Source organism: Neoarius graeffei, chromosome 2 (genome assembly GCF_027579695.1).
Source record: "Neoarius graeffei isolate fNeoGra1 chromosome 2, fNeoGra1.pri, whole genome shotgun sequence".
Lineage (NCBI taxonomy): Eukaryota > Metazoa > Chordata > Actinopteri > Siluriformes > Ariidae > Neoarius > Neoarius graeffei.
Window position 1 is genome coordinate 5,281,456 of NC_083570.1, and position 14,437 is coordinate 5,295,892.

At 40.8% G+C, this 14,437-nt stretch overlaps 1 protein-coding gene across 1 annotated transcript; it reads left to right on the top strand.

Annotated features, from left to right (window-relative positions):
- The first annotated feature begins 8,734 nt into the window (after positions 1–8,734).
- Positions 8,735–14,194, top strand: LOC132879046 (tripartite motif-containing protein 16-like). The gene is made up of 6 exons (XM_060913702.1): positions 8,735–9,404; positions 11,020–11,115; positions 11,303–11,548; positions 11,669–11,840; positions 12,039–12,098; positions 13,399–14,194. Exons 1-6 carry the CDS (start codon positions 8,805–8,807, stop codon positions 13,935–13,937), a joined length of 1,713 nt encoding a protein of 570 aa, XP_060769685.1. The 5' UTR covers positions 8,735–8,804; the 3' UTR covers positions 13,938–14,194.
- The last annotated feature ends 243 nt before the right edge of the window (positions 14,195–14,437 follow it).

The window sequence follows — 14,437 nt, forward strand, 5'->3', positions numbered from 1 at the left end:
ATTAATTGCTAACTTATTTATTGGCAAGGGCATGTAAGCACGTGCCTGGCAACACTAGCATGTCTATTTCTGATTAGCATGTTCTGAAGGCACGTGGGAAGTTGTAGGAAATTATTTGCGATTCTTAGTTGTTGATTATTCATATCTTTACAGCTGCAAACGTCGATGTGGATACTTTAGCACGTGAGGATCTCCGGGATCTCTTTCCTGGCCCAGAACATTTCAACAAAAGAAAAATGATCTGGAACACACTCCACTCTGAGGTAAGTCAAGCATGCATTTCATAGTATCTGACTGCAGACTGTGTGTGCAGAGCAACTAGCTACATCATTTTGCAGTTCTAGCATTTAGCATTTAGCCTACACGTGCCCACTGAACTCGAATGGACAGAACCAATTTTGGCTTTGCTCGTCATCACGGCATCCGAATTGTCCCGTGCCCGGCTACAGCATTGAGAGGTACTTTCGTATTCGACAATTTAGCTTGTCACCACACACTGGCGGCGGACTTTATGCAGCAAACATAGCATAGCCTGTGAACTCAAAAATGGATTTGACAAAATAGACTTGAATCGTAATAAACGGGTGGCGGCAGGAGACGTAGGGGCCTGTGTGCAGGGTTGTATTGAAAACAATGGAATCAAATGTTGGCAGAGCAGTTAACCAATTTATGCAATTAAATTACATACAAAAATCCTAACTCTAACAAAGATTTGGTAAAGCAGACCCAATTTATAGCGGGATAGCTGCCATGTATGGTTACAGAAAACAACGCGGTTAACAACATGCCAAGGCAAATCGGTTGATGGTAGAACTGGCGCTGCCGTGCTTCTCCATTTACACGATACAGCTGCAGTTTCTGAAAATCCTGTAGATGGCGCCAATGTCAGCCGATTGATTTCTTCATTGGGAGTGAGCTAATATTGTATTCAGTGCAGTGTGTGTGTGTGTGGGGGGGGGGGGGGGGGTGTAGATTAATGGGCCTTATTTTGATAATTGTCTAAACTAAATGCTTTAGGTTGGTAATTCAAGATTAATAAAATTCTGACTAGATAGCCAGAAGGATGTAGAATGTTGAATATTTCAGGATTCGTACGGTCATGGAAAACCTGGAAAAGTTATGGAATGTGATTTATGTCGTTTTCCAGGACTGGAATACTCCTGGAAACACAAGCACCCTGGAAAAGTTATGGAATTTATCTGCCTTCTTTTGTGAACAGACAATATGATTTAAAATTGGTTATTGTATATTGTAAACAACTTATAATAAGAAAATCGTGCGTGTTGATTTGATTAACCGGCCAGTGCGGAGATCATTACTGATCTGCTTTTCCCCCCTCTCCGGCCACTGTTCATATCACGTGTGACGTGCGTTGCCTAGATGCAATGTAAACTTCCCTCAGTCTTTAGATCAGATCACGTGGCTTGTACTATGCCAAGAGACAAAGTACACAATGCCAGGGAAATGTACATTTAATAATGTCTGGCTTCATGCCAAAAAATACAAATCGTGGTTGGAGAGGGTAGAGGACCCTGGAAGAGCCAAATGTATCTTGTGCAGTAAAATATTCGACATAGCTAACATGGGAGAAGCAGCTCTTACTAGCCATGCTAAAGGTGCTAAGCACCAAGCTGTAGTCGCTGCCTGCCAAGCAAACTCAATCTCCAGTTTTTTTCAACCTCACACGTCAACACCCACATCCACGCCGACATCTACCTGCATTACTGCCACTTCGTCTTTGACACAAGGAATGCTTTCAAATGCTGTGACTAGAAATGACTCGCTTACTGTGGAGATATTCTGGGTGCTAAAGGTAATCAAAGCTCACTACTCCTTCAAGTCGTGTGAGGATACAGCCCAGTTGTTCCAGGCCATGTTTCCCGATAGTCAGATAGCCACAAGATTTGCGTGCAGTGAACGCAAATGTGCATATCTCTGCACATTTGGACTAGCTCCCTACTTTAAGGGTCTGACGTTAAGCCGCCTCTCGGAGCAAAGTTATGTTATGTTGTTTGACGAAAGTTTGAATCATTATTTGCAGTTGAAGTAAATGGATGTGCACGTCAGGTTTTGAAACGGGCCTGAGGTGAAAACGACGTACATTGGCTCAGAATTTTTGGGCCACTTGACAGCGAAAGATGTTGCTGAAAAATTAAATCTCATGCTCTCCAAGACCGGAATCCTCAACCTTGTCTAGATCTCGATGGACGGCCCTAACGTGAACTGGAGAGTCTTCCAAACCCTGCAGAAGCAAGTGGAGACGGATGCGGGCAAGTCTCTCATCAACATTGGCTCGTGTGGATTGCACATCCTGCATAAGGCGTTCAGGGATGGATGCAAATCCAGTGGATGGGACATTGAACACGCACTTTCAAGCCTGTACTGGCTTTTTCATGACAGTCCAGCCTGACACGAGGATTTTGTGACCGCAACTGGGTGTGATTCAAACATGCTGAAATTCTGCAAGCACCGGTGGGTCGAGAATATGAACGTTGCAGAGAGAGGATTGCGACTATGGCCGCACATCAGCACATATGTTGACATGGTGGGAAAAGGCGAGCTGCCCAATCTGAAAGTGAAATCATTTGATGAAGTGAAGAGCCATTGTGCAAACCCTCTGTTCACTGTCAAAGTGGCAATATTCATCAGCATTGCAAGAGAGCTCGACCCTTTCTTGGTCATGTATCAAACAGACAAGCCTATGCTGCCCTTCCTCTGTGAAGATATGACTAAACTGATTAAAGGTAAGATTTATTTATTTAAATAAATAAATAAATAAATAAATACAGTCTGTTAAAGCACGTTGAGCTGCATGTTTGTATGAATTGTGCTGTACAAATACAATTATGATATAAACACAATACTGCAATTGAACCAATCATTTTACACTCCTTATCTATTTTATGGTCAAGTGAAAGGCTACAGAATTATGTAGCCTATCCAATATGTTTCAGCTTACAACTTGGTAAAAATTGGTGTGATCAAGTATATATTTTGACAATGCACATAACACTGTTCCTCATTCATCACAAACACCAGTCTGCTATGATGATGCTTGTATACTGTTCTCTGGGCATAATCCAGGCTTCTAACTAAAATGAGTTAATTATTAAGGACTTCTGAATATGATTTGCTATGCAAAATAAAACTAAAATATACATTGTGTTGCTTTAAATCTTTTGCAGGGCTGATGGGACGATTTGTGGTGGGCACACACCTGCAGGAGGCATCATCCCCACTCAAGCTTCTGGAAGTGCCTTACCAGGACATCACTCTACACAAAGATGCTTCACAAGTTGACATTGGATTTGCTGCAGACAAATCCAAAATGAAACAACTCCAATCCTCGAAAAGGTTTCAGAGAGGCAGGCGCTTGAGGTGCGACTGGACAGCAAGAGACTCTTGATTAGCCTGCTGGACAAGTTGCTGAAAAAGGCTCCATTGCAGTACACATTAGTGAGAAACATGCAGTGTCTTGACCCCACACACATGGCTAGATCCAAAGAGCAATGTGTTAGACAAATGACAAGAATGCTACATACACTTGTTGAATGTAAACACATAGATGAGGCAGTGTGTGATGATACCCTCAGGGAGTTTATGGAGGTATGTGATATGGCTAGCTGTCAGGCCAATTTCCGTGATTTTGACCGCAAAGTGGATCGAGTGGACACCCTTCTCTTTGAGACAGTGGGGACAAAACCATCCTTTTCCACAGTCTGGAACGTGATGAAACTTGTACTGGTCCTCTCACATAGACAGGCCAGTGTAGAGAGGGGATTCTCTATTAACAAAGAAGTAATAGTGGAGAATCAGAAGGAATTGTCAGTGGTGGCCCAGAGGCTCATTGTTGACCATGTCCAATCTGTGAGGGGGGTGACGAAGGTAAAGATCACAAAAGAACTGCTGCAATCAGCAGCAGGAGCTAGGCAGAAGTATCATGCCTATCTGGATGAGCAGAAAAGAGTGGCTGAAAAGCAAGCAGTTGATCTCAAGAGGAAGGCCCTCAGTGATGAGCTCCATGATTTGAAAAAGAAGAGGGCTACAATCGAGGCTGATATCTGTGCCCTAGAAACATCAGCAGACAAATATGCTGAGAAAGCAGAGAAAACGGGCAACCTCACATTCATCTCAAAATCCAACAGCTTTAGATGTACGATAAAAGAAAAGAAAGCATCTCTGGTGACAGGTGAAAGACAAATAGATGAAAAGTTGGCAGAAATGAAAAAATGAATTATGAATTGTGTGTGTGGGTAGTATCACTCACAAATTGGTTGATGCACTTTGATGTAAAGTTTGCACATTGATGTCCTGTTACCTTGTACTTGTTTCTGTATGTTGAAATGGTCTTTCCGTCTTCAATCCAGACCAGTGTTACACAGTTTGAAACAGTGCATTTGAGGCTGCTGATTCATGCTTGTCAGTGGTGGTTTAAATAAATGTTTGTTTTGTATAATCCTACAATTTGTCATTATGCGTATTCTTATGCCATTTCACAGTGATAATTTTTACGTGTAGTTTAATGAATTTCATATATACTAGGCTGCCCTTGCACTGCGTTCCAATCTGCAAAACTAGACAGCTAGCTAACAGTTGAATGATGGTACATCTGCATGCATATTTATTCTTTATAATTATTTCGCTGTAAAAAGACAAATTATGTCCCAGGCTCCAGTGTTGAAAATTTCCAGTGCTTGAAATCGTGGCTTATGCAGACCTTGCAATTGCACATTTAGTCCACAATGTGGCAGTATTTACTGTACAAATAACTGAGTCACAATGAACATAATGCATGACTTCTATGGAAGGCAGAATCAATACATACATTGACATTTTAGAGGTTATGCGTAGTCATGGAAACTTGTGGCCAACTCATGGAAAAGTCATGGAAATTTGTTGGTTCAAATGTGTACGAACCCTGCTTACACTGGACACCAGAGGGAAAGTGAAGGAGGGGTCGTCCGAAGATCACATGGCGGCGGACGGTGGAGAAAGAAATGCAGCAGATGGGAAAGACCTGGAGCAGCATTTCAGTCATGGGGAAAGACCAGCAGAAGTGGAGGGATCACGTTACTGCCCTACATGCTACCCGGCGTAATGGGCATGCGTGAGTGATGAGTTGAGTTCCCTGACATCTCAAAGTACCTGGTGCTACAGACATCATTCAAGACAGACAAATAAATGAAAACCCGGAAGATCATGGAGGCATACAACTTTTAATATGTGGCTGGGTTAAAGATCTGGGTTCAGTTGTTCAAAATAAAGTTATTTCCATTAAAATTTGAACTTCCCGTTAGTTAAAAAATCGTTTCTTGAAGCTAATTGAACCAGACCATTAGCAAACCAATTGGTTTAGCCCTAACCAACATCACACCGTGTCAAAAATCAATCCCACAATGCCACGCCCACCAAGTCTCCTGACTTGGGAAAAAAACTGCTGCTTGCATAAAATCTAAGGGCAATGAGCACCTCAACAGACAATGCACGGCTTCTTCACGTTGGGCGTTCCAAATCTTTTTGAAACAATATATAACGGAGAGATTCTCTATCAAATCGGTACCGATGTCGAAGTTCTGCCTCATTGTATCAAAGTAGCTCGTTTGGTCCTCATCTGAATTGTTTTGGACGGCATGCATTAACAATCGGGAACATGCGTGTTTGCCTTTTGAGCTGTACGTAACCACTTGGGTAAAAGATAACGGAAGCTGGGAGGTGCGTTAACTTTAACGGAGTTTTGAACAACAGTTTAACAGCAGGTTATATTTAACATCATGTTAAATAGTGATTGAACCATTGGTTAAAAGATAACCATGTTTTGAACAACCGGACCCAGGGGATAGGGACACTACAAGATAAATCCTGTATCATTTTTTCCTGGGTAAGGAGGCAGTTTCAGGCTTTTTGTACGTGTCTTTGCAATGATCGCTAGGACGCTACACGGTTTAGTATCGGGCGAAAGCGAACCACAGCCACTCAATTCACAATCTTCCCTGCTCTTCTCTTCCAGATAAATCAATCACAAAGATCCACAGAAACCACTTTAAAGGAGAACTGAAGTCATTTTTAAACTTGCTTTATTTCTTAATTAACGTGTTATTCAATGACGTTTTCGGTTTTAGTAACTTTATATCGTGACTTGTATTGGCAGCTAATCGCAATTAAATATGATCCTTATCAGCCTATTCGGTTTTTAGCCATGTTGAATGTAGTTCGTTTTGTTCCCCGGCAGGCGTCGCTTATCCGCGCGATCTTCACGAGACTTGTGCGAGACTTCGAAACGTGACGTGTCAGCCAGGTGTCAGTGCCGCCATTTTGAAAACTTGGATCCTCCCTCAGACACCCTCTGAAAACTGTTTTCCAAACGAGTTGAAATGACGATTACTGCCTACTTTTTTTCAAACTTTCCTGATTGCTATCAAAACAAACAAAACTTCCGGCTTGATTATGTCAGCATTCGAAAGAGGGCGCGCGCGTCTTTTGACAACCCCTGTGTCTGAAATCACTCCCTACTCACTATACAGGGCACTATATAGTGAGGACGCCATTTTGTAGTGCTGTCCGAAACGTTAGTGAGGATTATTTACACCCTATACAGTGCACTCAAAGTATCCCACAATGCATCACAAATTGTTTTTTTTTACATTCACACAGTTGTATAATTATCATTCGAAGTCTTCAAATATTTTCAAATGATCAAATGCATTCAAGAGTGACATTGCTTTTTTTGCATTTCATCCACTTTAAGGCAGTGAGAATTTTCTACAAGATGTTTTTTGAACACAGTGAAAATAGGCTTTACTTTTTTCCATTTTGAGCAGTGAATGAAATATTTCGAGAGCAATAGTAAATTATTCATAACATAGTCCGCTTGTGAATCCTTCAGACTCGTCCCAAATGTTATGTTGTCCAGGGTAAGTGTGTCCTGTAGCTGGATTTTAGAAGAAAGCCAGTCCAAAAAGTCCTCCCAAAATGTTTTTGTGTAAATACATTGAAAGAAAAGATGGTCCGTAGTTTCAATATCTGACTCACAGAAAATACAGTTGTTATCAATACTGTCAATATTGAACCTCACTCTTAGCATTCCACTGGATGGATAAATCTCATTCAAAATCTTAACATGCGCTTCCTTCACCTTTGGACTTACAGGAAATTTTAGATATTGGGTCCTCCATTTTTTAACCTCTCCTTCAGAGAACTTCTGAAAGATGGAATTTCTATTTGAACGTATTGGGTACAGATTATTATTCAAATGATTATGTAGGATTTTGTTTGGTATCTCTTTGTTAAGAAAGTCTTGTTCCATGATGTAGAGTATTTGAAGGTTAGGAGGAGGCAAACTCTCAGGATCAATGTTTTGTACAAGTTGTTTGACTGGTTGAGGAATTGCTTTGCATATTTTATTAAACTCAGCTTTTTTGCAGGTAATATTATGAATGGAGCAGAAGTTTTCATATAACAGCCAGTTGCCCTGATTATCCATAAGGTGAGATATTAACCAAATACCTTTATCCATCCAGTGTTGCAAAAAGAGAGATTTTCCATGACACAGAACATATCTATTATTCCAAATCGGTGTTTGGTGTGGTGTAAAGTTGTGGTTGTACATCAGTTTCCAGCATAACAGAACCTGCTTGTGAAAGGACGCCAACTTGACTGGTAGTTTTTCTATTTTAAAATCACATTTAAGGACAAACTCGATACCTCCCATTTTTTCAAATAAACCTCTGGAAAGACAAAATGAAATATTATTTCGACCTAGCAGAAAAGATTTTAACCATTTTATTTTTAAGACAGCATTTAGACATTCAAAGTCAATTGCTTGTATGCCATCTTCTTTATATTATTTTATAATTTCCGATTTTTTGATATCGTGAGCTCGTCTTGTGTTAACACTACTAGCAGATTTCTTTCTTCTGCCTTTCAGCACATTCATTTCAGTCTGTTAACAATGTTAAAATAACCCGTGTCAGTGTGGGTTTCCTCCTGGTTCTCCAGTGTTCTCCAACTTCTCAAAGACACATCTAATGACTGATTGAGGCGACTCAGGATCTCTGATCTCAAACATATTCATCTACCGACTTTATTTCCATCTCAACAATCTGTTCATGAGAAAGAATTCTTCATCGACCCAGAATAATGTTCTTGATAAATCATGATGTAAGGAATAAAAGAGGATGAGGCATGCTGCTCCAGGAAACTAATCTGCGATGAGGTGGTGGGATGTGACCCAACACAAAGTGGATTAGTTTCCACAAACAGTAGGTCATGAAGAGTTCAGGCTCTTGTTAAGCCTGGAGCGCTCATACTGAGTGAAATGGAGATTATGTTTAATAAAGATCCACTTTTGTGATTTCTATTCGCAATAAACAATGCAAAATCAATAAAATACGGTTTTCCTTCCTGACAGCTGAGTCCTCCTCACTTTTAAAATGGCTCCAACATCCTTTAGGGATGAAGATCAGTTTAAAGATGTCACGAGGAAAAAGCTGTTCAAGTGAAACAATTGTAATTTATCAAGGCTGAAAGTTGTGCTTGAGGTGTCAGTAGGTGGAAAAGTCCCGAAAATTAAGATCCATTCTGTGAGTATTTCATGAAATTAATCCTAATCAGTGCAGCTACATGGGTTATATTTCTGCACTGAAGGGAGATGAAATGGTTAATAGAGGAGTGTTCATGATCTCTCTGTGTTTGTGCTCCTCTCTCTCTCTCTCTCTCTCTCTCTTTCACACAAAGAATGAGGAAGTAACTCATCATTTCAGAGAAAACAAACTGATCTCTCTCTTTCTCGGTGTGAGTTCAGGAAAATGGCCGAGGCCAGTATTTCAGTAGATCAGCTTTCTGTGGACCAGTTCATGTGTCCAGTGTGTCTGGATCTCCTGAAGGATGCGGTGACTATCCCCTGTGGTCACAGTTTCTGTAAGGTGTGTATTAATGGCTGCTGGGATCAGGAGGATCAGAAGGGCGTCTACAGCTGTCCTCAGTGCAGGGACACTTTCACGACAAGGCCTGTTCTACGCAGAAACAACATGCTGGATGAAGTGGTGGAGAAACTGAAGAAGACTGAAGTCCAAGCTACTTCTCCTGCTCACTGTTACGCTGGACCTGGAGATGTGGAGTGTGATTTCTGCACCGGGAGAAAACACAAAGCCGTCAAGTCCTGTCTGACGTGTTTGGCTTCTTATTGTGAAACTCATGTGAAACCTCATCTTGAAGTTCCTGCTTTGAAAAAACACACATTAATTGAAGCCTCAGCAAAACTCCAAGAGAAGATCTGCTCTGAACATAACAAGCTGATTGAGATCTACTGTCGTACTGATCAAACCTGCATCTGTTATTTGTGTACGATGGATCATCACAAAGGTCACGACACCGTCACAGTTGCAACAGAAAGAGGTGAGAAACAGGTGAGAACTAGAAATCTTTCCAGAATTAAATCATCTTAATTATAGTTTCCCATCTAGAAACAGGTGCTTTAGTCAGTGATATGATTTGAACTTTAATTTCAATGTGTGTCTCAATCAGAAGGATTCTGTAAAAGCTGATTAAAATTGTCTGTGTTCTGGTGAACAGAGTGTTAAATTTATCTTCAGTGATGGTCGTAATCTGGTTTGGGGTGGGTTTCCTGATAACGTTGCCCTTCAGACCTAAAGAGAGAGTTGAGAGACTCTCTTAAGGAATGAACGTTGTCTCTGTACGTGCTTTTCCCGAACTGACTCATAAGAAGGAGTCTAAAGAGCAACAGGACGAAGAGCGTCTTTGTAGTTCGCGTCCCTGAAGGCAATCATATTGGACATAACTAACAGTGTCCAAGTTAACTAGCGATGTGTAAAAATTAGCCGTGGACAAGACTATGGCAACTTGGTGGGAAAATCCATAGAAAGTCATTTGACTAATCAGACTGTGTAGCGATTGCAATGTTATCGCTAGCTCTAAAAGCACAGACAACTTCACTGCAAGCTTTCTCCTGGAATAAAACGTTTATATCCGTCAATATGCGTCAGCAGGTTGGATGGCAAGTTTTTGTAGGTTGTGATGTGCTCTGTTTTAGGCAAACAAAGCAAACATTTAAAATGAAATGACTCTTTATTCCTTTCAGAAAACTGAACCATGGGTTCTAGCTATAGAACCGTGGGTGTGTGCATTCCCCAGAAGAACCGCCTCCTTCCATTCTGCCATCAACTGATCGTGTTAAATAATGCTGCGGAGAAATCATTGATCTTGATTTTATCCAGTCTATGGGCGTGACGTGACCCTAGTGATTACTGATAGACTGTCTCAGTGTCAACTGCGGAAAAACCAATCACGTTTTAGAAAAGAAAAGAAAAAACATCCACTTTCAAAGCTGCTTCATAGTAACGAGTAACGAGGACCTTGATAGAAATGTAGTGGAGTAAAAAGTACGATATTTGTCTTTCAAATGTAGTGAAGTTAAAGTCATAAGTTTCCACAAAAAATACTCAAGTAAAGTACAGATACTCAAAAAGTGTACTTCAGTACAGAACTCAAGTAAATGTACTTCGTTACTGTCCACCTCTGATAATTAACTCGATGTATTTGCAATGTAGAAGAAAACTAATTGAACACCACCAGCAGATTCAACCCCAGTTTCCCCCGCTGACTGTGAGAGTCCCTCAGAGCCGCATGCGCATTCTGTGGATTCGGCAGCGAGCGAGTCGCTCTTTGTTTTGAACGAGTGCTCCGGGTCTCTCGTAAATTCCGAGCAAACTAAAGGACGACTTGTGCTACGATGTTGTTTGGGAAAACCACGTTAGCTTGATGATGGATCTTAAGAGGTCATTTAAAACTCTCTTGGCCTTAAGAGGCTTTCGGGAAACCCAGCCCAGATCAGTTACTGAACATTTCTCTCTCTCTCACACACACACACACACACACACACACACACACACACAGAGTACATAACCTTCAGAGTGAAACATGAATGTACTTTGAACTGACATTAATATGGAACCAGTTCGCTCGTACTGTATAAAAAGCTGAATGTATTTCATTTGTCCTCAGAGTGAGTTAAAGGAGGAGCAGATGAAATCCCAGCAGAGAATCCAGGAGAAGCAGAAGAAGGTGCAGGAGCTGAAACAGGCTGTGAACACTATAAAGGTGAGCAGTGAGCAGAGACAGAGCTGCTCCTAGAAACACACACAACATGGACAACGAGTCATTTACAGTCCCAGTAAGAGAGGGAATGATAGATGAGCTTTAAATCTTTGTGTGTGTGTGTGTGTGTGTGTGTGTGTGTGTGTGTGTGTGTGTGTGTGTGTGTGTGTGTGTGTGTGTGTCCTAACAGCTCAGTGCACAGACAGCAGTGGAGGACAGTGAGAGGATCTTTACTGAGCTGATCAGCTCCATGGAGAAAAAGCGCTGGGAGGTGACGGAGCTGATCAGAGATCAGGAGAAGGCTGAACTGAGTCGAGCTGAACGACTCCTGGAGCAACTGGAGCAGGAGATTGCTGATCTTCAGAGGAGAGTCACTGAGCTGGAGCAGCTTTCACACACACACGATCACATCCATTTCCTCCAGGTAACACTCACTGTCTGATCTACAGAGCCAGCTGTTCCTCACACACTCTCTAAAACACCTCTCATTAAGGGAACAATAAATGTCCCTGTCTGACATCACAAGTGGGTTTTACATTTCATTTGCTTTCTGTAGGTTTTAGCTTCTGGACGTCGCTCTCCTACATTACCCAGACCATCATTTCACACATCCAGCGTCACTGTCCATCAACATCTCTCATTTGATGGAGTGAGGAATTCTCTCTCAGATCTGAAAAAGAGACTCGAGGAATTCTGTGAGGAGGAATTCAACAAAATCCCTCCACATGGTAAGAGGAGCTGTTCCTGCTGGAGAAACACAGTGATGTGTTATTTCTTAGCGATGCTCCTGCTTTCTTTTCTGCAGACACTTTATTCACCCGACACTTTGAAATAAAACACTGGTTTAAAATGAATAAACTGACTGGATCACTTTAAACTCTTTCCATCTTTTACACAAACTCATGTTTCCATTTTTCTCTCCACAGCTGCAGCAGTTCAGATCATTTCAGAACCAGAACCACAGAGCAGAGAAGACTTTCTGAAATGTACATCTAACACACACACACACACACACACACACACACTTCTAGGCCTGTCACGATGACAAATTTTGTTGGATGATATATTGTCTCAGAAATTTTGCGATAAACGATATTATTGTTGACGTCTTTTCAAGACAATTTTATGCCACGAGTAAAATAATAATGATCATGCAAATACACCCTTTCATAGAACAGTAAACTTTTTAATTAAGTCAACTTATTCAATTCAACAGTGGAACGTAAAAAATAAATACATTAATTAATAAGCTAAAGAAATAAAACAACAATCAAACAAAACCACTCACAACAAAAACAAATAAATAAAATACAATTTATGGCTCTTAAAAATTGCACTGAAGTGAATATTAACTTGGCACAGGGTAATAAAAAGACATTCTTTTCTTCACAGGCAACATTCTGCCAATCCAGTTTCTCAAAGATTAGTACCCAGATCAACAAAAAGTGCAAAGTAACAACGTATTGCCAGCTGTCATTTGGATAAAAGTCACAACAATTAGAACGAGATAACATGTAGGCAAGGGCGTAGGTTTGGTATTAACATTGATGGGGACAAAAACCCAATGCCAACCCCCAGTGGTGCCAACTTCAGGTCAACATTAGAGGGTCACAATATTTTGCTCCGTTGTGTTCCACCAAAAGAGTCTCCATCATCTCTCCAAAGGCCAGACTTTTAACATTTGAAGTTCAGAACTGTAGTAATTCATGAATAATAATAATAATAATAATAATAATAATAATAATATGAAATCCATTTGATTAACTGCAAATCTTGCATGTGATGATGAACTCATTCTATCAATTTGCAAATGTGTTTTCCAAGCGAATAGCGCACTGACTGTCGGGAGGGTGTATGTTCCTTTCCCTCATAAATGGAAATAAAACCCATCCGGAGCCTTAAACACTGCGTTCCATGAGGCTGGCAGGGGGAGTCGGCTCTCTTCTGTGGGATCTTTAACTAGTTTTAGAATGCTAGTTTAAGCTGATATGTGATTGATCTAACGGTAAAACAGCACGAGGGCTCGAGAACTTTGACAGGTTACAATTTTACTTGGCAACAGAATGTATCTGAATTCTGATTGGTTGTTGTATCTGAATTCTGATTGGTTGTTATATTATTGCCCTTTTGTTGTGTTCTTGAGCCCATAGCGGGGGGGAGGGGGGGAGTGACAGGGTTCTCCAGAGAAAAGTTTTCATTGCAACCGACCTGCTGTTTTCGTGACCACGCCGCCAGCGCGGATATTCATGTTCACATTGTTCAGTTTGTTTTTCTCTTTTATTTTAGATTTCTGTTATCTGACTCTGGATCCCAACACAGTACATCGTCGCCTCATTCTGTCTGAGAAGAACAGAGCGGTGAGACACAGTGAGAAAGAGCAGCGTTACTCTGATCATCCAGAGAGATTTGATTACTGGCCTCGGGTGTTGTGTAAGGAGAGTGTGTGTGGACGCTGTTACTGGGAGGTGGAGCGGAGCGGTGCTGATGGTGTGTCCATATCAGTCTCATATAAAGACATCATCAGGAAAGGACAGGGTAATGAGTGTGAGTTTGGATTCAACAATCAGTCCTGGAGTCTGTTGTGTTGTTGCTCTTCTTCTTCTCTCTCTTTCTATCACAACAGCATTAAGACTGTTCTCAGAGTTCCATCAGCCTCCAGAATAGGAGTGTATGTGGATCACAGTGCAGGAACTCTGTCCTTCTACAGCGTCTCTGACACGATGAAGCTCCTCCACAGAGTCCACACCACATTCACTCAGCCTCTATACGCTGGGTTTGGGTTCTGGTCTTTTGGTTCTACAGTGAGATTGTGTGATCCAGAATAAAAGTGTGTAGTGTTTTCTGTAAAATTCCTGCACGTTGCCACGTTGTTGCTCAGTCGTCTGTTTCACTAGAACACAATCCAGCTGCACAAAAACACTCATTTTAATATTTAAATTAAAACAGATGAATAATTTAAAATAATCAAAAAGGAAATGTTAAAAATTAACTGTCAGACAAGAAACTCGTCAAATTTAAAAAGAAAATGATCTCATGACCTTCGCATTATAAAGTTGTGTTTGTTTCATATTAAGCAGCGTCTCATTAAATCACTAATAAACAGAAATAAAGCCAGAACAGAACAACATTTTAAACATGTTCGGGTCACACGATATAAAAATAAAACATCACTTTTGGAATGAATTTGATTTTTCTGCTTGTGTTCTAAGATGTAAAATCCACATTCACTTTTTCAAATCTGAAGTTGTTTCTAAACCCTGAGATTTGATTGTAAAACATTGAACAATATTTAAACTCCATTAGAACATCCAGTACATGATCGGTT